At 38.9% G+C, this 22,054-nt stretch overlaps 2 protein-coding genes across 3 annotated transcripts; one reads left to right on the forward strand and one right to left on the reverse strand.

The window, feature by feature from the left end:
- Positions 1-1,589: 1,589 nt before the first annotated feature.
- Positions 1,590-4,139, reverse strand: LOC121778926. Its single transcript, XM_042176310.1, has one exon. The coding sequence runs from the start codon at positions 4,137-4,139 to the stop codon at positions 1,590-1,592; it is 2,550 nt and encodes an 849-aa protein (XP_042032244.1).
- Positions 4,140-14,968: 10,829 nt separating this feature from the next.
- Positions 14,969-19,352, forward strand: LOC121778533 (probable 1-acylglycerol-3-phosphate O-acyltransferase). Of its 2 annotated transcripts, none has more exons than XM_042175907.1 (9): positions 14,969-15,331; positions 15,413-15,649; positions 15,874-15,920; positions 16,051-16,169; positions 16,285-16,445; positions 17,545-17,654; positions 17,756-17,831; positions 18,864-18,987; positions 19,092-19,352. In XM_042175907.1, exons 1-9 carry the CDS (start codon positions 15,144-15,146, stop codon positions 19,215-19,217), a joined length of 1,188 nt encoding a protein of 395 aa, XP_042031841.1. In that variant the 5' UTR covers positions 14,969-15,143; the 3' UTR covers positions 19,218-19,352. The 2 variants fall into 2 exon arrangements, with proteins under 2 accessions (XP_042031841.1, XP_042031840.1); XM_042175906.1 differs by having other exon boundaries at positions 14,970-15,331; positions 17,732-17,831.
- Positions 19,353-22,054: the final 2,702 nt, after the last annotated feature.

The following is a 22,054-nucleotide window of genomic DNA, read 5'->3' on the forward strand; positions in this document are numbered from 1 at the left end:
GTTTCTCTTAAGCAAGAACGCCCGGTCGGGCGTTTCTTCTGTAATCCTCCTTCAAGCTCGTTTTCAAGTCATTTTCACCTGTTTTAGCTCTAAACACTCGACAAACTCATCAAAATACTAAAGTAGTGGATAATGGATGCAAACTCAAGTAATATGCTACAAAACACTGAAATATTCACGTTAAACACCCAAAATACTTGCTAAACCACGAGTTTATCAACTCGCCCAAACTTAAACACTAATTTGTCCTCAAATAAGAAGTAGAAAACATAGAATGTGAACTCGTGTAAGCATGTTGGATTGTCATCACTGCCTCAGTAAAAGAAAACAGAATCATCATGTATCAATAACTTCGCACACAAGTACACCAAATGAACATTGCTTCAAGCTACTAGCACGTATTCCACTTTGTCAATTTGCCCTCACAGGAAGCATATAGTGTATTTTTTTTCCCTCACTCTCAAAGTGTATAGGTATAGTATGAACCGCTCAAATCAATCAAAAATGTATAGCTTACCATAAGCTTGCTCGAAGTCTAGACTCTCCTCTACTATGTTGTGACTACAGATTTAGGATCCGAAAGGTCTTTTCCAAGGTTGTAATGTAGGGCTCTTTGGTTAGGTGAGGAAAATTTGGCTAAAGTGACTATAATCCCGAAATGAAACTACGATTACTTCACCCTTGTGCACTGCATTCCTTAGCTAGTCCTAGGCTTTGCCTAGACTCTTCTCAACTCCCAATTCTCCAATTTTTTCGGCAAAAGACAAAGCAACGAGCAATTCACTCTAGGCAAATCACAAAGAGGAAATACAAGTTACTTAGCTAAATCAACAAGTTTTCACAAACATTTTAAACCAAATCTCATCATAGGCAACTCATCCAACAAACCTACTCAATTCATCCCCAAATGTCTCCAACTCCCGATTCAATTCCACCCAAGGGAGCATACAAAAAGAAAACAAGACAAAAAGAAAAATGCACACCAACAAAACACACACTAGGAATGCTTCACAAATCATCAAAACAATTAAGGTACATGTCGGGGTCACTCAAATCAAGCACTAAATGCATAAACCAAGAGCTAGAGAGAGAGGTAGGAGGGGATCCACTAGACAACTCCCCCAAACTTATTCCAAGCAAAGCAAGGATAAGTTTGAAAGAGAGTGGATCTCCCGTGGACCTTCAATGCGGTGGAGGGGGCTAGAGTTTCGTTTTCAAATAGCGCGTCCGCCAAATTGCTCGGTCAGGCGAACTTTCTGTACTCCGACCGCTTTTTCATTTCCTTCGCTTTTCACCCAACCGAACCTATTTTCCTGTTCCAACAACTATAATACAAAACATACCCAGCTCAAAAGTAATCGGGTGCATCAATCAAACATAAAACGACAAACCAAAATTAAACACTAAGAGACCAAAATTAACCTACTAGGGGTTGCCTCCCCCATAGCGCAATTGTTTAACGTCGTTTGCCCGACGGTCTTCAAGCTTTACTCAACGGTCCAACCTCACTCGGATAATGTCATCGGGGCCCGTCTTTGCTTTAGCGGCCAAATAGAGCTTGTAAAGCCGCTTCTTCCACCAAGTGGCCTTCACATCTTCCCCAACAACACCTCCGTTAGATCTTCCAATTTTTCCAATTTGGCCACCTTCTTCTTCTTACCCCCCAATCTATGTTCATCTTCAAACAGCCATTCCGGCATAAATATCTCCTCCAAAGGTTTCTCAACCCCACCATCCCTAGCCTTCACATGTGCCACTTGTATCATCTTGCAATCTTCAACTTTCAAGGGCACCTCTTCCACTCTCTTGGAATCTTCTACTTCATGGCGTTTCATCTTGTCTAACAAAGAGAGAATGGCCGTCTTGTTTCCATGCCTAAGGGTGAGTTCTCCCTTAGTGACGTCAATTAGAGCTTTCCCGGTTGCTAGGAATGGTCTTCCAAGGATGAGAGGGACATTTGGATCCTCCTTCATGTCCAAAACAACAAAGTCCACGGGGAAGATAAAATCATTCACCCTTACCAATACATTCTCAAGGAGTCCATTCGGGAATTTGACGGATTTATCCGCCATTTGGAGGGTAAAGGTAGTTGGCTTCAAGACACCAAACTTCAACTTCCGGAAGAAGCTTAAAGGCATGAGATTTATACTTGCCCCTAAGTCACACAAGGCCTTAGTTTGCCTATCATTCCCGATCACACAAGAAATGTTGAAGCTCCCCGGATCTTTCATCTTTGCCGGCATCTTTTGTTGGATGATTGCACTACAATTCTCGGTCAAATTCACGGTTTCATAATCAACCAACCTCTTCTTCTTGGATATAATCTCTTTCAAAAACTTGAGGTAGCCGGGCATTTGTTGGAGAGCCTCAATAAGAGGAATATTGAGGTGCACTCTCTTGAAGATCTCAAGGAACTTAACAAGCTTCTCGTCCAACTTCTTCTTTTGCACCACTTGAGGAAAAGGGATTTTAACCTCTTTTGGCGTGGGAGGAGCAATTGCCTCGGGTTGAACCTCAGATTGTATAAGAGGTGATTCCACCTCAATCTCCTCTTCTTCTTTCTCTTCGGGTACTTCCTTAGCTTCCACTTCGGGCATAGGACTCTCATAGCTTGTCCCACTCCTTAAGTAGATTGCCTTGCAATCCTTGGGGTTCACATTTGGCTGTCCTGGGAACTGCCCTGGCTTATGCTGACTGCTCACAGCTTGAGCAATCTGACTCATCTGCGTCTCTAGGCCCTTCATATGGACTGTCATGCCGTGGACATCATTCTCAACCTTCTCTAGCCTTTGAGTGGTATGCTCCATGTTCTTGTGTGACTGTATCATGAATGCACTCAGTATGTCCTCTAAACTTTTCTTTTGCGGCTCAGTGATCATCCCTTGAGAAACTGTGAACCCCGGTAGTGGCTGCAGGGAATTGTTGGGGTTCCCATACGATAGATTAGGATGCACCTTGTTCCCAAATTGGTTGTAACCTCCACCCCCTTGATTGGGGCGGGAGTTGTTATAGTAGCTATTGCCCCCTTGGTGTATATAGTTAACATCCTCTGCACCCCCTTGCTGCTCTTGCACCGCAGGTCCCATCCCCATGAGATCTATCTTCTTGTGGAGGATCTCCATCTGTTTATACATGTTGTCCATATGGCTGCTCTCTGCGGCAGAGGCTACCCTGTGTACTCTGCTCCTCTCGTTGTTCCAGCCTTCATCATTAGAGGCCACTCTCTCAATCACTTCCATGGCCTCTGCTTCTCCCTTCTTCAGCAATGATCCTCCTGCGCTCAGGTTCAGTTCACGTTTTGCTTCAGGCAGACACCCCCTATAGAATGCTAGGACTTGATGCGTCGGATTCAGCCCATGGTTGGGACACCTCTTCATCAGTCCCTTGAATCTTTCCCACGCTCCTCGGATACTCTCTTGGGGAACCATCTCAAACGAAATGATTTCTGACTGTCTCTTCAAAGCCTCACTCGGTGGGTAGTATATTTCTAAGAACTTCTCAACCATGGCATCCCACATGCGAATGGAGTTAGGCTCCATACTGTCCAGCCAATCCTTGGCATCATCCTCCAGAGAAAAAGGGAACACCCTTAATCTGATCTGCTCATCTGTGACTCCATTTATCTTCGTCGTGTTGCAGATCTGGATGAATTTAGTGAGGTGCTTGTTAGGATCCTCTGTGGGTCGGCCTCTAAAAGCATTGTTTTCCGCCATCTGAAGTAGTCCTCTCCTGAGTTCAAATGTGTTGGCATTAACATTGTTGCCAACAGGTGGGTTTGCCACCCCATGATAGGCATACATGTTCTGGACAGGTACCACGTTTTGCCTTTGATCTAACCTCCTCTGCAAGTCTTCGAGTTGTTGTTGAAGCAGAACATTCGTTGGAGGAGGTGGTGGAACTTTATTCTCGTCTCCGTTCTCCATCAGGATAGGAGAATGTCGCTCAAACTGAATAGGGGAGTGAACTGGTGACGGAGTAGGTGACGGTGATTCTTGAACTGGTGAAGGTGATCGTCTTTGGACCGGAGAAGATACTTGGATCCTTTGATTTAGCCTTCTCAAAGCGTTTCTCCTTCTGTTGGATGCTTCGATCTCAAGATCGATAGGCTCTAATGGTAGACCCCTAGAGTGTGTGTGCATACAACCTGAAACAAGAAAACTCAATGTGAGAGCTCAAAAATAAAATATAAATTAAAGCAATAAAGTCTAAACTAGTAATCTCTATCTTCACCACGATATTGAGCTAAATTAACACAAATTGTCCCCGGCAACGGCGCCAAAAACTTGACTCGACTTATTTTATCACAAGAAAATCCCGCAAGTGTACGGGGCTAGAGTAGCACAAAGCAAGCAAGAGTATCGTATTCCACAGAGACAAGATGTATAAACTCAAGTACCACGGACCGATGTTAACTACTATCTAGACAAATCGAAGGTTTGATTCGATTATAAAAAAACAATTAAACATAAACAAGTTAAAAGCACGCAACAAAGGATATGTTTCAAATAAGAGAGTGAAGTAGAGCTTTGGGTCCAACTACAACGAACACAATGTGAACAATTCAATAACTTCGATTACTAAATTGAAGTTTCTAGGATTACTAGGAAAGCCGCTAGTTTAGGCTAAGCCCTCTCTCGAATGCACCCAACCCGTTGATTAACCATTAACATTGAAGTCTCCTTCTAATACTTCACAATTAACTCCTTAAAACAAAAGGCTCAAGCCCTCACTCTAGAATTCCTTCTCTCGAATGCAAATTATCTAGGTGTTGTTCATTCTTTTATCAATCCTAATTAGGTATCTCTCGATTACTCAAAACTAGGTCAACAAACTCAATTGGTAGCTAAGCAATTGAATTGAAAAAGCTCAAGAATGGAACAAAGGAATCACAAGAGCATAGGTAATCAAAAGTCCTTAAATTAATCAAAAGCGTTCATTGTAGTCTTCACCAAAACTCTACAAGAGATTTAGCTACTCATATTCAATGCAAATTCACAAGATAAATCCATGGAAAGTGAACTAAACATAAGAAAACTAATAAAGATACTCCCAAAGGTGGATTGAGTGGGCAAATCGTCTTCGTCTTCAACCTTGTTGATGAATCGGACTCTTTGTCGCTTTAACCTGCTCTCCAATGCTCAAAAGCTGCTCCTGGGGGCGTGTGTATTGTCACTGGTGTCGAAACCTAGGTCTCCTTTTATACCCGGGGCGGAAATAATAGCAATTAAGTCTCGCCGATCACATCGCCCGGCCGGGCGATTTTAAGTCTCCAAAACGCCCGGTCGGGCGAACAGTCGAGAATTATACTTCCTTCACATCGCCCGGTCGGGCGTTTCTCTTAAGCAAGAACGCTCGGTCGGGCGTTTCTTCTGTAATCCTCCTTCAAGCTCGTTTTCAAGTCATTTTCACCTGTTTTAGCTCCAAACACTCGACAAACTCATCAAAATACTAAAGTAGTGGATAATGGATGCAAACTCAAGTAATATGCTACAAAACACTGAAATATTCACGTTAAACACCCAAAATACGTGCTAAACCACGAGTTTATCAAAATCTGAGCCCACAAGTTTTAAATTACATAGCTGATGTGGAGAAGATCAAAGAATACAATTGGTGTAGCTATGTCATATTCAAATTGCTTGAAACACAAAAGAGATGGAAAAGAAACACAACAAAGATATTTACCGGACTAGTTATCTTTGTAGTGGTAAGAATATATTTTTTTTCCATTGTCTATGAATCTATTTACAGAAAAACTAATATTTAGTTTTTGTCAATTTAGGCCTGTTACGTCGACAGAATTGTGTTTGAAAAAAAATGGTGCCAAGATGTTATCCAACAGTTAAGGGTTGGACTGCCGAACTGCTGAAAGAAAGACAAAGAGCAAAAATGAGTGGTTCAGATTTTGGTCTCGGTCATAAGTATGACCGATATAAAAAGCAACCACACGAAGAGAACGATGAAGATGATGAATCTGAATCCGAAGATGATGATCCTGAAGATGTAAAAGCTTTGAAGATGAATGATCAGGATGAAGAGGGGACAAGCAGTGGAAGTCAAGAAAAGACTTTCATAGATCAATGGAAGGAAGCTGCCAGGGAGTGTAAAGCCTCAATGTCGAAGATGCTTGATGTCCTTGAAGCAGCGCCAGATGAACTCAAGAAGCTTAATAGCTTTAAGATAATATGTGATACGACAAGAAATGCAATGGGATTGAGAGAGGAAGGGGTGCAGAATGTTACAGAAAGTCAGAAATCAATGTCGCATGCTATGAGCAATGACGAAATTGATGATCCTGAATGGATCGATATCATGATTGAGCTGACTAAAGCTGCTGAGAGGACATTTATTCTGAAAAATAGGAATGAGTTCCCTACCTTCACTCTCATACCCGAATATGACCAAACTCCTGATGAGAATGAAAATTTTAATCGGAAAAAGGATATGGAGAAGGAAAAACCTCCAGAGAAGGAAATGGCTAATAAAGCAGCTCGAGAAGAGAAGGAAAAAGTTCCAGAGAAAGAAGTTGAATTGTTTCTCAATGATGAATTTGAGGTAACTTTTAAAATGATAGTTTAAGTACATAAAATGACTGTTTATATGGTTAAGATGATATAGGTTTGATGATGTTTTTTGGTTGCTCTGTTTTATTTGAAAAATGATACTTTTGGATCATAAAATGATAGTGTAAGGGTATAAGATGATAGTTTCAAATTATAAAATGATACTTTTGCATAAAATGATAAAAATGATAGTTTCGTTGAATAAAATGATAGTTTCAATGGGTAAAATGATAGGGTTCAGTGATAAAATGATACTTTTGCATCATAAAATGATAGTTTCAAATGATAAAATGATAATTTTGCATAAATGATAAAATGATAGTTTCTGTGAGTAAAATGATAGGTTCAGTGATAAAATGAAATTTTTGTTTCATAATGATAGCTTTAGATTTTTGGCTGATAAAATGATACTTTTGGCTGATAATATGAGTTCCATTGGGTAAAATAATATCCCTTATGTCAATAACAATTTATATTTTTGAATGAAAGAATGAAAGAGCATGTGCCATAATATCCATTGTCATGGGGGATATACATGGTGAAACCGGAGATGATGAAGTTTTAAAAGAGAGGGAAGAAGTTTTGGAAAAGGCCAAAGGTAAGAAGAAGGTTTCCAAAGAACCTCCTGTTGAAAAGGAGAAAGTTGCCAGAACCACAAAGAAAATTGTTGAAGCACTGTGCTCTCCCTACAATGTCAGAGCAGTAAGTATAAAAGGAAAACTGAGTAAAGAAGAGAAGGAAATAATGTACTGGTTGATGAAACATGAAGAAAGCGAATAGTAAGTTTTGAATTACATAATTATATTCTTATTAAATTCTTTTAACTAACATTAAATATGATTTTGAAATCAGTTATGAGATGGTTTATGAGAACAACATGATGAGCATGTTCAAGATTGATTTCTACAGCCTTGCTCCACGTATATACGTCAGTATCAACATCATAGATGCATGGGTTGTGTACCTTAACCACCATGAAAAATTCAAATCAAAGGCATCACCGAGTCGCCTTTTCATCAACACCACACCTACAGTACAGTAAACGAATAAATAAATAATAGTGTTACATTAAAAGTTAAATTTATTTACAAAAATGTAAACATGACAGGTATACAATATCACTGCAAGGGAATCTGGATGGACTCAAGCCGAGGCTCAAAGAAAATTATGCTCATCGCTGAATGAATTTGTGTCAAAGATTGAAAATTTCAAATGGGAAGATTATGACATGGTAAGTCATAATGAGATATACATTGCAGAACAACATTCTTATATTTTTGAAAATGACATTTGTATATAATGTTTTGAAAATTAGATATTCTTTCCGATCTGGGCGCACGAACATTTCTATATCATGTGCGTCAATCTCAAGATTCAAATGATGGATGTGATTGACAATGCTCTGATTAGTGAAGAGTTGATTAAGAACAAATATCAAGATGCACCAAGTATGCTGGTATGTTTAGTTAAACGCATTCAATATTTATTAGTTAAAATGCATTGAATATCATTTAGTATGAACATAATATCATTTTTACTAGTAATAAATATCATTTTTAATCAACCTCATGTATGTTTTGTGTTATTTGAATAGAAAATTTTCTTCCGGAATTATCTTGGAGATGAAGTTAATCCATCAATGGAGAGAATTGTCAAAATGTCAAAAACCAGACACATGACTTTGTCATGGCAGAACGATACAAATAAAGTTGACTGTGGAATTTATGTGATGCGCCATATGGAGACTTACATGGGTGGTCCTGTTCGTAACTGGAATTCTGGTTTAACGAAGAAGGGGACAGAGGCTTTCATAAAACTCCGTGCCAAATATACTGAAGCATTGCTTGTTGGAGATACAAACAAGAAGGCTTTTGAGACATTTTCAAATATACAGCAGAAGTTTCAGAATGATAGCAAAAAAGGGGAAATCGATGTTGAAATGATGATTAGAGAATTTAAACCCCCTAAAGAGAACTAGTAGTTGTAATAGTAAATTGTATGACTTGATACTATTGTTTTGTAATAGTGGTGTCGAATATAATCTGAGTTGATAATCTGAGTTGATAAATCTGATACTTTTGGCTTATATATGTTAGGTTTACTGCATACAATGATAGTTTTGCCGGATAGAATGATACTCTGAGTTGATAAAATGATACTTTTGACTGATAAAATGATAAAATGATATATGTTAGGTTTATTGCATAGAATGATAGGTTTGCCGGATAGAATGATACTCTGAGTTGATAAAATGATAATTTTGACTTATAAAATGATAAAATGATATATGTTAGGTTTATTGCATAGAATGATAGTTTTGCCGGAATCTATCATTTTATCGCATAGAATGATATATGTTAGGTTTATTGCATAGAATGATACTCTGAGTTGATAAAATGATACTTTTGACTGAGTTGATAAAATGATATATGTTAGGTTTATTGCATAGAATGATAGTTTTGCCGGATAGAATGATACTCTGAGTTGATAAAATGATACTTTTGACTGATAAATGATAAAATGATATATGTTAGGTTTATTGCATAGAATGATAGTTTTGTCGGATAGAATGGTACTTTGAGTTGATAAAATGATACTTTTGACTGATAAAATGATATATGTTAGGTTTATTGCATAGAATTATAGTTTTGCCGGATAGAATGATACTCTGAGTTGATAAAATGATACTTTTGACTGATAAAATGATAAAATGATACTTTTGACCTATAAAATGATAAAATGATAACTGACAAGAATTTATTATGCATCCACACGATTATGCAGACTGTCAAAACACAATTCAATTACTCTATCCATGTTGAATCTAGTCCACAACAATCCACATCAATATAAAAGACTCGGACGCCATATACATACATACATACGTATAACTGAACCTCATACATCTGTTTTCATGAATAATCATCAGAAATTAAAACACGAGTAGTCGCAGCTCAACACCTTACAAAACAGATATTAAAACATAAATCAATTAAATCCGAATCGAAGTAGGTGTTCATTTTATCATGTTATCATTTTATCATGAGCGAAATTCAGAAATTAAATGAGCGAAGTAACATATTTACCCTCTGCGTCTTTTTTATGAAGGAAAGCTAAGTTTGAATCTAGACCACGTGATTTAAAAAATGTGTGGTCCAGATTTAATTATGGGGTTATTACGGAAATTGAGGTTATCATTATACTGCACCCCTATATATATATATATATATATATATATATATAGGGTGCGTTAAAATGATAACCATATTTATGGTGATAACCTAATAACCTATCATTTTTACTAAAAATGATATTTATACACTATAAAATGATATTTTTTCAGCATGCATAGAATTATACTTTTAATCCATAAAATGATTTTCATTTAGAAAATGATATATTTCGTCCATAGAATGATAGGTTATTAGGTTATCACCATAAATATGGGTTATCATATGATCAAATCCCTATATATATATATATATATATATATATATATATATATATATATATATATATTATACTAATAAAAATAAAATTTAGTGGTTGATAATTAAAATTAAATATATCACAACTAACAATCATTTAAAAGTATAAAACTAAACACAAATTATTAATTTGTGTGGACCAAAAATTATACATTTAATGTATAACAATAATTAATCTTCACAATATTTGATTTAAGATCATGTGGTGGAGTGGCAGAAATGTTGGTATCTTACCTAGAGGTCTAGGGTTCAATCCCCTCTAATCTCACATTTTAAACATAAAAACCGGTTCCCGGTTTCCGGTTCAACCGGTCTGACCGGCCGGTTCCGACGGTTCAAGGTGGCCTAACATACAAACGGTTTTTGGGGCCGAACCGGACCAGGTGCCGGTTCGCGGTTCGACCGGTCGAACCGGCCGGTCTGGTCCGGTTTTTAAAACACTGCTTTTAAGTATGTTCGGATTTCAGTTTATTTCATTGAACTCAAAAAATGTGCGATTGTCTTAAAATTCTTATCGAGTCAAAATGAATTTTTAAATCATGTACGAAAAGAGGAGGTAGCAATCTATTTCACACACAATATCAATTTTTTCAGACACAATACCAATTATTGGCAATTTCTTCCATAACTATCTTAACTTTATTGGGCATTTGCATTATTGTATTTTAAAATCACATGGTCGATAATGGTGATTCCTGTAATCAAAAGATATACTCCCTCTGTTCGTGAATTGAAGTCTCATTTCTTGACATGTGCGTTAAGAAATGTTAAGAAAAATAAGTAGAAGAAAGTTAGTGAATATATGTCCTACTTGTATATATTAATTTTAAATGATATGTGAGTGGAATGAGTTAGTGGATAATGGAGTCTTTTTACCATTTATGGTAATTATAAAATGGGATTATTATTCGTGGATGGATCAAAATGAGAAAACGAGACTCCTATTCGCGGACATAGGGAAGTATGTCTTTTGATAACATTAGGTGTATTTAGAGGATGTGACCCAAACATAAGAATATTTATTTTTTGGTTCACTTGTTAGATGAAGTTTATACTATTATGATGAGTTCTCTTGTTTATAGACATATTTGTTGATGGAAATAAATGTTTTACTAGACGAAGTATGTATATTTCAATAGAGGCAATGTTTTATAAGAAAATGTCAATGAAGTTTTCTGTTTATAATTTATTAAATCATTTTCACTTTTCTTTTATTCCCATTTAGTTTTCGAAAATTTTAAAAATAAATGAAATTAGTATTTTTAGTGTATTTAGTAGTGTCGCTCGTTCGGTATACTGCGATGATATGTGTTGGATTTAAGTATGTCTTATTTTAGAAACATAGATAGATGGCAGTAATGTCATTAATGGGTATACTGCGATGATATGTGGTGGATTTATATTTTTCTATTTCTTTAAATATATTTAATTTAATTTTGCGGTGTATTTTATAGAATTGAAATAGTTGAAAATAAATATCAAGACTACTTTTATATTATGCGTGCACCATATGGCTCAAAGTCTCAAACCATGCCTGCCCCTTTCTCTAAATAATGGCTCACACATATTTCAACTTAATTTTGATTCTCTAAATCTTTATTTTTATTTGAGCTAGGTGAAATTCTTGTTTGATCAAAGCCGATTTTGTATTAGAGCAACACTTGCCAATATTTATCCGTACAGATATGAATATGAATATGAATATGATTAATTATTTCCATGTTTAAATATATTTCCATGTTTAAATAAATTTTAATTAGATAATACCCACACGTTTGTGTTGGCTGTGGGCCTGTGGCAGTCTCGTCTCATCCGCTATTTAAATTATCTAAACTATACGTCTTAATTATCAGGATCGAATTAGTGAGTTTAAAGTTTAAACCCAATAAGTAATTTTTATAGTACTCAAATTAAATGAAATGTAATTATAATTGTCTTTTATATAAAAATCATTGTGTCGTGTTGCCATTCACACAATGTGCATGAAAGTGCACACCTCTTAATTATCAACATCGACTTAGAGCATCCGCAATGACGTCGTCCGACCGGTGTGCCACACGTCCACACGGGACGTCTGCCATTGTGCAAATGTGACGCGGATACGGACGTCCGCTGCGGACACCAGAGTTCCACGGCGTTCCCGGGACGTCCGTGGCGACGTCCGTGGCGGGCGTCCGCCATTGCGTTGACCCCACGGACGTCCCGACTATTTTATTATTATTTTTTTAAAATTCTATAAATACGACTCGTTGAATTTCATTTCATTCGCCCCACTTATATTAACGAATATCTCTCTCTAATTACTTTTCTTTCGAAGATAAATGGAGCACCACGATAGTGATTCCCCCTCCACGAGCGAGTCACAGGGACCGATCTTTCCTGTTGGCGGAAGTACCCCAATGTCCGCCACGATGTCCGGAATGGCGGGGATGATGCCCCAACCCAAATGACGGCGGGGATGATGCTCGGGTACTACACCATGTACCCGCCTTGGTATGGGATGATGCCCCAAATGCCCGGAGTGAGTGCTGGAATGACCCAATGCCGGGGATGATGCCCGGAATGCCGGGGATGATGCCGCCCCAAATGTCCGGGATGATGATGTCGGGGATGATGCAGGGCTCGCCTGTCGCTGTGGGGGGAGTATGCAGGGGGTCCCCCAATCACCGGTGGAAAATGTCTATCGCCCCTATATGAATTTACTGTCAACGGACAACCCCCCGAGTACTACTCTCGAGACTCAGTTCATTGGCATCGAGACGTTCTCGATGGAGGAGTTGGGGCTATCTCCGATCCGGGATTCTCCCACAGACGCACCAACGGCGACAGGTGGGAGGGGGAGGACAGGGAGAGGGAGGGCATGGGACAGGGCACTACCTCGCCTGCGGCAGGGTACGATGGTGAGGCGGGGGCCGCTGAGGGGGGGGGGAAGGGATCCAGCAGGAAAAAGAGGACCGTCTGGAACACAGAGGAGTGCATCGTGCTTGCGAAGGCGTGGATCAGTATAGTGGAGGATCCATATATCGGGACTAACCAGCATATCGACAGGATGTGGTAGCGCATTAGCCAAAGCTACCTCCAATTCAAACCGCCAGGGGGGAAGCCTCACAACGGAGAGCAATGCCGGAAACAGTGGGAGCGGCTGAAGAGGCAGCTCAGCCGATTCGCCGGCATTTGTTTTCATGTTGTATGTGTTTGTGATAAAAAAAAATAACCAAATTCTAATGCATAACCGAAGACCTAAGCCGAACTACATGGCTGATAGTGCCCTCGAGTATCTAAATCATACCCAAAATCGTGTCCAAATCTATCTCAATCTTCTACGGTATCTTTTAATATTAGTATTTGATTTTGCATATGTCACACCTCAACCCCTCTTATGTACACATTTATAACAAACAAATATTCTTTCTGTTTCATAAAAAAAAGTTTTATAAAAATAGAAACAACACCATCTCTACTTTTTCCTCTCTCTTCATTAACTCACAAAAACAACGTATATAATCATACACAATACAAAACATATATCATAAATAATTTCATATCCATATGAATATGCATTTCTGTTCCTTTTTATTATTATTATTATTATTATTATTATTATTATTATTATTGTTATTATTATTATTATTATTATTATTATTATTATTATTATTATTATTATTATTATTATTATTATGTGACGGATCAAGTCAGGTATCTGCCCGCGATTTCGATTGTATATGACCCGTAGGTCCCTTTTATTTATTTGACCTTTCCATGAAGGTCCTTCTTTGATTTGACCTTTCCATTAAGGCTCCTCTTTGCATTTGTATTGACCTTTTCACGAAGGCTCCTCTTTCCTCTTTTTTTGACCCGTAAGTCTATTAGCATTGTATATGACCCGTAGATCTATTGTCATTGTATATCAGATCCAGGACAAGGCCGTCACATATCCTCTTTAATCTCATGATTCGAATAATTCCAATATCATATAAAAACATATTTATTACACCACTCACGTATCCAAGTCATATTCCACCAAATAATTCCAATACAACATATATGACATATTCACTGCATCAATCGCATATACGTATCATATTCTTCCACCAATATCATATAGCATATAGCCCTGTAAGGTTAATATCATATAATTCAAATATTCATATCAAGACAACACATAATAATCAACTATATAATACATGTAAAAATAAAAGCGTAATTTATACCTGCGTTATTGCTAATAAGTAATTTAGCATGAACCCTTATTCCCGTTCAACAATCAACGATCATCAACCCTCATAAAATATCTTTTTTATTCCTTTTCTTTTCCTCAGTCTCTTTACAGTCTATGCTACTATTTTACGTGTTTGTTTTTTCTTCCTCCCCTCCTACAAATACAATGATACTACGGTACTATATAAATACATTCATTAAAAGAGGCAGTTTATCTATATTTCTTTACATCACAACACGTGTACCATTATATTTATTAGTTTATTCCAACTGGGACTCTAGAGCGTGACGCCTGAAATTGATCAACTCGAAACTCCTAAAGCGGGACGAAGGGAGTATATAAAAATAAAACTTATGTTATACTAACTTTTTCAACTCACTTTTCATTACATTTTTTAAAATCTTTATGAAATTATTCCATAAAAAGATTATTCCATATTTTACAAATTTTTTAGTGGATTTTCACTTTCTCTCTTTGTGTTATTAATAGTGTATTAAAATTCGTGCTATCTAAAAATATGTAGTAGTAGTATTTGTGCGACGAAAAAAGCAAGAGCATGTTTTATTTCATATTAATTTCACAAAAAATTAGTGTTTTGAGCTGATTAATAAATTAAATATACACTATGTGACAACAATTTTAGACTAGTTTTACTATTATTATGTTAAAAATCTTGCTCGACAAGTAAGCCAATAGAAGGAAGCACTGACCTTCGATTCCCAGATGAATTTACATCCTTCTCTCTTCCTTCACAGTCAACCTCTCATTTTCACACACAGTTTCTATAAATTATTCATTTTGCGCTCCATTAATTCTAGAATATCTTCAATTCATTATTCTTTTCTGTTTTTCAATTAGAATTTTTTCAATCGTATGAGAACTGCCCTTCCCCGCTGGTCCAAATTGCCGCGAGATTTGGCTACTAAAATGGCCGACGAAATCAACTCATCCGCCGCCGCCGCCTCCAAGAGCCGCTCGCTCTGGCCCTCCGTTCTGCGGTGGATTCCGACCTCCACCGACCACATCATCGCCGCCGAAAAACGCCTTCTTTCTCTACTCAAGTAAGCATAACTGCAATTTAACTCAATTATGCTAATTTCAAGTCTCAATAATCGGATTTATTATTCATTTCGCTTCTCCAGAACGCCTTATGTGCAAGAGCAGGTCAATATTGGCTCCGGTCCTCCCGGTTCCAGAGTCCGCTGGTTCCGCTCGGCCAGCGACGAGCCTAGGTTTATCAATACGGTGACGTTTGATGCAAAAGAGGGGGCGCCGACTCTAGTCATGGTCCATGGATATGGAGCTTCTCAAGGCTTCTTTTTCCGTAATTTTGATGCCCTTGCAGCGCGTTTCAGAGTAGTTGCAATTGATCAACTTGGGTTAGTATATTTGATTGCTGATTTAAGAGTCATTGATATCAACTTGTTTTCTTTATTAATTTCTCATTTATAGCATGCCATTACTTAAATGGTGCACAGAGTTTGGTATAACAATTAACCTTGCTTTCTTCCTTTTAATCTTCCATCTTCTCAAGCAAAGACAAAAATATGTTACTACATACATGTTAACAATGCACTCATGTTTTATCTTCATTTTCGTGCAGTTGGGGAGGATCCAGTCGGCCTGATTTCACATGTAAAAGCACTGAAGGTCTGTTTTTCTGGTTTCTGAAGTGGTGTCGAAATGAACTCTCAGTTCTGTTATTATTGCTGAGGATAATTTATCAAAGGAATTTTATTACTGTACAAAATCTTTAACATTGATATTATGTATGTTGTAGAAACTGAGGCATGGTTCATTGACTCGTTTGAGGAATGGCGTAAAGCGAAAAATCTTAGCAACTTTGTTTTGCTTGGGCATTCCTTTGGAGGGTATGTTGCTGCTAAATATGCGCTTAAGGTAGATCAGTGTCAAATATTTTTTTTTCTTCTTGTATATACATCTTTAACAACTATTCCACTACAACCCTAGTCATTTGCTTTCATCATTGATACCATTTACATGTTAATTGCAGCATCCTGAGCACGTTCAGCATTTAATTTTAGTAGGGCCTGCTGGATTCACATCTGAAACAGAACATAGGTCTGAGTGGCTTACTCGATTTAGAGCAACATGGAAAGGTGCCATTTTAAATCATCTCTGGGAGTCTAATTTTACACCTCAGAAGATTGTAAGGTATTTGATATTTTTGTCGTAAACCTGTTAAACTGATGCTAGAACTATGATAAGCTCTATACTTCTCTACCTATTGGCTTGTTTTGTTTGTTACGCCTTTGTTGAGCTCCTTAAACTTCTTTTGAACCATGATTAACAATCACAACATCTACCCCTAGAAGCCACTTTATATCTAGTGTTGTGGACTGCAATAGAATGTAATGGAACCTAGCTACTCCATATGTGTGTCACTGTGAATGTGTGCTTAGTTAGTGGTTATACTTAGCAAACTGAGATTACAGCACATGTCATGTCTCACTTTGATTATGTGTACACTTGGAAACCACAAACACAAAGGCTTAAATATTGATAGGTGAACTGTGTAGCATGCCAGGTTCAATGTAGTTAAGTATCACATGACTACCAGAAACAAGAAGTCCACTTCTGACTGGTGAAATTGGTAATTTGTTATCCAGGACTATTGAAGAGCATGAGAACTCCTGTCCGAGTAAATTAATTTATTTGGAATGGCAAGGTTTTCTTATTACAAAGCACCATAAATTACATATATGTTGAACAGTTGGAACTGTCAACACCAGAGAGAAGCCTCCAAGTCTTACTCTTTCTTTTGTCATGCTTAGACCTTAATGTACGATTCAACTTGGCTTGGTGGTGCCAATATGGAGAAACAAGGAAGGGGAACGGACGGGACATTATCAGCCGTGATATTTTTAGATACTAGCTCTGAATTATGGCAACCATTTTTTTTTGGAGAGAATGGCAGCAGGAACATGGGGTATCATAGCAATGTAGGTCATGTATTGGTTAGGGTTTAATTAATTTTCTCGCTTTATTTGGGGTGTCATGATCCAAATAATATAAGAATATTTCATCTGGCTGGCTGTGAAAAGTAGATTCTTTTGCTTGCCTAAACGCTTGTTCCTTGGCATCCTTGATAATCTTTCCAAGGTTTATTTTAATAGTTCGAGTATAGCCCCAGTCATGTGAAGGATGCTTTATGAAGGATGTTTTGGCTGCCTAATGCTGTTATGCTTACTACCTATTTCGATTAGAATTTTGATCTTAAATGACTGCTAACTAGCATTCTGTCCTAATGAAGAGGTTTAGGTCCTTGGGGTCCAGACCTGGTTCGCAAGTATACCAGTGCTAGATTTGGGTCATATTCAGATGGAAGTATATTGACTGAGGATGAATCAAGACTACTTACAGGTATTTTTTATGTGTCTCGAGTAATATAAAAAATTATGGATTATAATCTAATCTCAAGATGTTTCTTCTATTGGAAGATTATATATATCACACTTTGGCAGCTAAAGCTAGTGGAGAGTTGTGCTTAAAGTATATATTCTCCTTTGGAGCCTTTGCCCGAAAACCTCTATTGCAGTGGTGAGTAGATTATTTCTTAATTTCTTAAATTGGAAAAAAATTTGGAGCAGCCACTCATGTATTCATGTTTGAATCTTGTCACCATTCATAAAAATGGTTACCATCTAATGTAGCATGTGGTCTTGCATATACAGATTGCAATTTACTTGCGTAGTTGCACTACCTTCGGATCATGTTTGTTTTATTGTTCACATTTAAATTTATCCACCTGCCACCTATACATATGAACTGCCTACCCTCCTCTTAGTCTACTTTCACCTCTCCTCCAGTAAGGAAAAACTCTCTCTCTAGCCGTAGATGCAGTCAATTCCAAAAACTTCCCCACCACTATCCTAGTTATAGAATAATAGAACTTTCTAAAGAAAATGTTATTCAATTTGCATATATCTGAAAATCGCTAATGTTTGTACTCGGATAGGATAACTAAGTCCTTGCTAGTTAATACCCCACCATCCATCGCTACTGATAGGATAACTTCATGTTGAGAACATCACCTTCACCATAGCAGCTCAGTTATATTTTGGTTCTGGGGAACTTAGGTAATACCTAAATAGATCCTTGGGGTATAAATAGGTGTACATAATGCTGGGTCGATGGCAGGGGGTAAGAGCACACTGCACAGCCTCTCCTCTGAGTCGAAGGTAGCGTACCACATACATGTAATCTTCAAGTGTCTATGATCTCTGCACAGTATCTTCCCTTAGCTGTTGATTCATAACCTTAATCCTGCTAATCCATTAGCTTCTATGCAATGAGCTGTGGCTGTGCTCAGTGTGGCCCAAAATTGAAGGATGAACCACCAAAATAGGAAGGAGAGAATAGGAGAAATATTGTCCCAGCAGATGAGAAACAACGTTAGGGAGGGAGGAAAAGGAAATGAGAGATTGAAATTGGTCAGAATATTTGGGATTAGAGAAAAAGCAATGATGACCACTTTGCAATTATTACATCATTTACATACTACAATGTTTGTTCAGCATTTTGTTTTCCTTTTCCCATTCTCGTGTTTAAGAACCCCGCTTTTGGGTACAGTGCTTCTGAATGGAAGGTCCCGACAACATTTATATATGGCCATCAAGATTGGATGAACTACCAAGGAGCACAGGAAGCACGCAAGCAAATGAAGGTTCCATGTGAGATTATAAGGGTTCCTCAGGTTGCTTTCTCTCCTTGTTACTCAGACGAGTAGAATTTTCTTCGTTTATACTCTTCCTCTTCATCTAATTGCATGAACAAAATATGATTCGGACTTCCTTGCAGGCCGGACACTTTGTATTTATCGACAACCCCAATGCATTTCTGTCAGCTGTGTTTTATGGATGCCGCAAGTTTTTCCCATACACCCCGGGTAGTAACAAACTCCCAGAAGGCCTGGATTCTGTTTAGAGGAAGGAGCGTAGGGTTTGTTTTCACTTGTAACTTTTGCTGTAATACCAAATAAATAACTGTTCCATCACATTCACGAATCATTCATTTGTAACTATCATGTATAAGGTAATTTTAAAAAATATGATTTGAATATCTGGTGTTGGTTAAAAATACTCATGGAACGATTAGTGGTAAAAGATTGTAGGGAAGTTGTAGGAGTATTAGTTTGCATTGACGCTCACAATTGTGATATGTCGTTGTGTGGCCATCTGCAACGCTGTCTCTTATTCGTCCCTTCACCGTCTCCTAAATTACTATTTTTGGGCCCCATTGTACTTTTTACCACATCTCTTAACTAAGGGACAGAACCTGTAACCCTCCATCTCTTAGAGCATCCGCAGCGGTGGCGAAAGTCGCCACCGCCGTCCGCGCCATTGGCAAGGCGAAGGACCGCCGCCGCTGCAGCCGCGCCGCTGGCACGGCGCTGCTCGATGTATCGAGCACGTCCGTGCCAGCGGACGCACACGTGTCGCCCTCCCATTCGTCAACGGCATAGCCGTTGAGTTTAAAATTTTTTTATTATTTTTTTAAAAAAATCGGTTTTTTAATTAAAAAACCGATAAAAAATAAAAAAAAAATTTCCCTTCCCCAAAAAAATATATCCGTTTATAACCGTTTTTTACACCTTTTTAATTTTTTTTTCATTTTTTTAACCCCAAAAATACACACTTTCATCTATAAATACCCACAATTTCACTCCCAAAAATTCACACTTTCACTACACAATTCTCATCATCATTCTCTCATCTCCATTCTCATCTTCAATCTCTCATATCCATTTTCATCTTCCTCTCACACCCTACAACACCACTATGTCCGGTCACGACGACAACCCAAGCGGCTCCCACGGTTGGAACCCCGAATGGTTCGGTTCGCAACCGTTTCCTAGTCCGGATGGGCGATACGGGTGGACTCCGGAGCCTAGGCCTCCCGTCCCTTCCCAAACGCAGACTCCTCCATCTCGCGCCGGTGTCCGCACACCGTACTCACCGGCGGAGATGGATAGATTGTTCAAGTCGTACTTGGAAATCTCCGAAGATGCGGTGGTTGGCACGAACCAATCCGGCGATCACTTTTGGTGGCGCGTCTCTCGGCGGTACAATGCAAACCGGCCGCCGGGAACGATCGAGCGCAACGAGAGTATGGTGCGCAACTGCATCGGCCGAGCCAACGACGAAATTGGCAAGTTCAACGGCTATTTCCTCCAGGAGTCGCGGAATGCCGGGAGCGGGCGGAGCGAGGTCGACATCATCACTGCCGCGCTAAGCACCTACCAATCCATGAACGGTAAGTCGTTCAAGTACCTTAATGTTTGGCAGGAAACGAGGACGCACCCGAAGTATCTGGGAGGCGTAACATCCTCCTCTAGCGGCTCCTCCAAACGCTCACGGTCGGCATCCCTATCCGACGCCGGCGAAGAAGTGGCTAGCCAACTCGCCGAAGCTAACTTGGGTAGCCCCGACGCCGGACCAAGCGGTTCCCGACGCCGACCGCAAGGAAGGAAGAAGGCGGCGGCCGAACGCCGTCGCGCCGCGACTCCATCTCCCCCCGCTCCCGAACCCGCACCCTATGTTCCACCTCCACCCCCGAACAACTCGTTGTGGACCCTTTTGGCCCAACTCAATATGGCCGATAGGTCAACTATGACCCCCACGCAACTTCAAACGCACGAGTCCATGATATTGGGTCTCCAAAAACAATTGGGGTTGGTGCCGTCGGATGCGTAGTCTTCCTCGGGTAATATTAGCCAATAATTATGTAATTTTTAAGTTTTAGGAGTTTAATTATGTAATTTTTAATTTTTAGTATTTTAATTATGTAATTTTAAATTTTTAGGATTTTAATTATGTCTTTTTATTTTATTTGTAATTTGTAATTTTTATTGTGGTTTTTTTAATAAATTGTAGTATTATGAAAATGTTTTTGTGTAATTGAATTTTATATTAATTGTGCTCGTCCTTGCGGAAGAGCACAGTTGTGGGTGTTGTGCTCTTGCCAGAGAGCAGGCATGAATAGTACCGCCCGGGCCCACAACCGTGCCACTGGCAAGAGCACGGTTGTGGGTGCTCTTATCCGTCTCTTGACCATCTCTTAAATTACTATTCATTCGTTTTCATTTTTTATTTTTATTTCCAACAAATTCAATTAATAAAAAACACACTGCATTAAATAAAATAAAAATACAACTTAAAATTCAAAAAAAAAACACATAATTAAAATCCTATAAAAATAAAAAGTACATAATTTAAAATACAATTTTATATAAAATAAAAAAAAAACTACTCCGCCGGCGAATCATCCTCCGAAGGCGGTGGAGGTGCACTGAAGCCACCTGGGGGCGGAATACCAAGTTGTCTTGCCATAAACTCAATTCCAGCAAGATAGGCTTGGTATTGGGGAGGTGTCATGCGGGAAGTGTCCGCCATTGTGGCAGTCATGTACATGGACATTAGGGAGTTCGAGGGTGCCCCCGAGCTCTAGCCCGCCTGGCTTGATTCGGCTCGGCCCCTCCGCCATCTAGCCACCTTTGCCGCATTTCTCACTTGCGGCCGACGGCGCCCACGGGAGGACCCCCGGCATCGTCTGTCGTGCCCTCAACCTCCTGCGAGGCAAACTCTTGTGCGGCGCTGCCCGAACTGCCCTCACTAGACGAGTATTGGCCACCCGCCGTGTACTTCGTGCGCTTCGAGGTCGAGCCCGAGTTGGACCAGACACCGCTGGCCCACCTTTCCTCGTCTTTGACGACCTCCCAAACATCGACATGTTTGAATTATTGGGCGGTGTCGTCGAAGTAG

This window comes from Salvia splendens, chromosome 19 (assembly GCF_004379255.2).
Source record: "Salvia splendens isolate huo1 chromosome 19, SspV2, whole genome shotgun sequence".
NCBI lineage: Eukaryota > Viridiplantae > Streptophyta > Magnoliopsida > Lamiales > Lamiaceae > Salvia > Salvia splendens.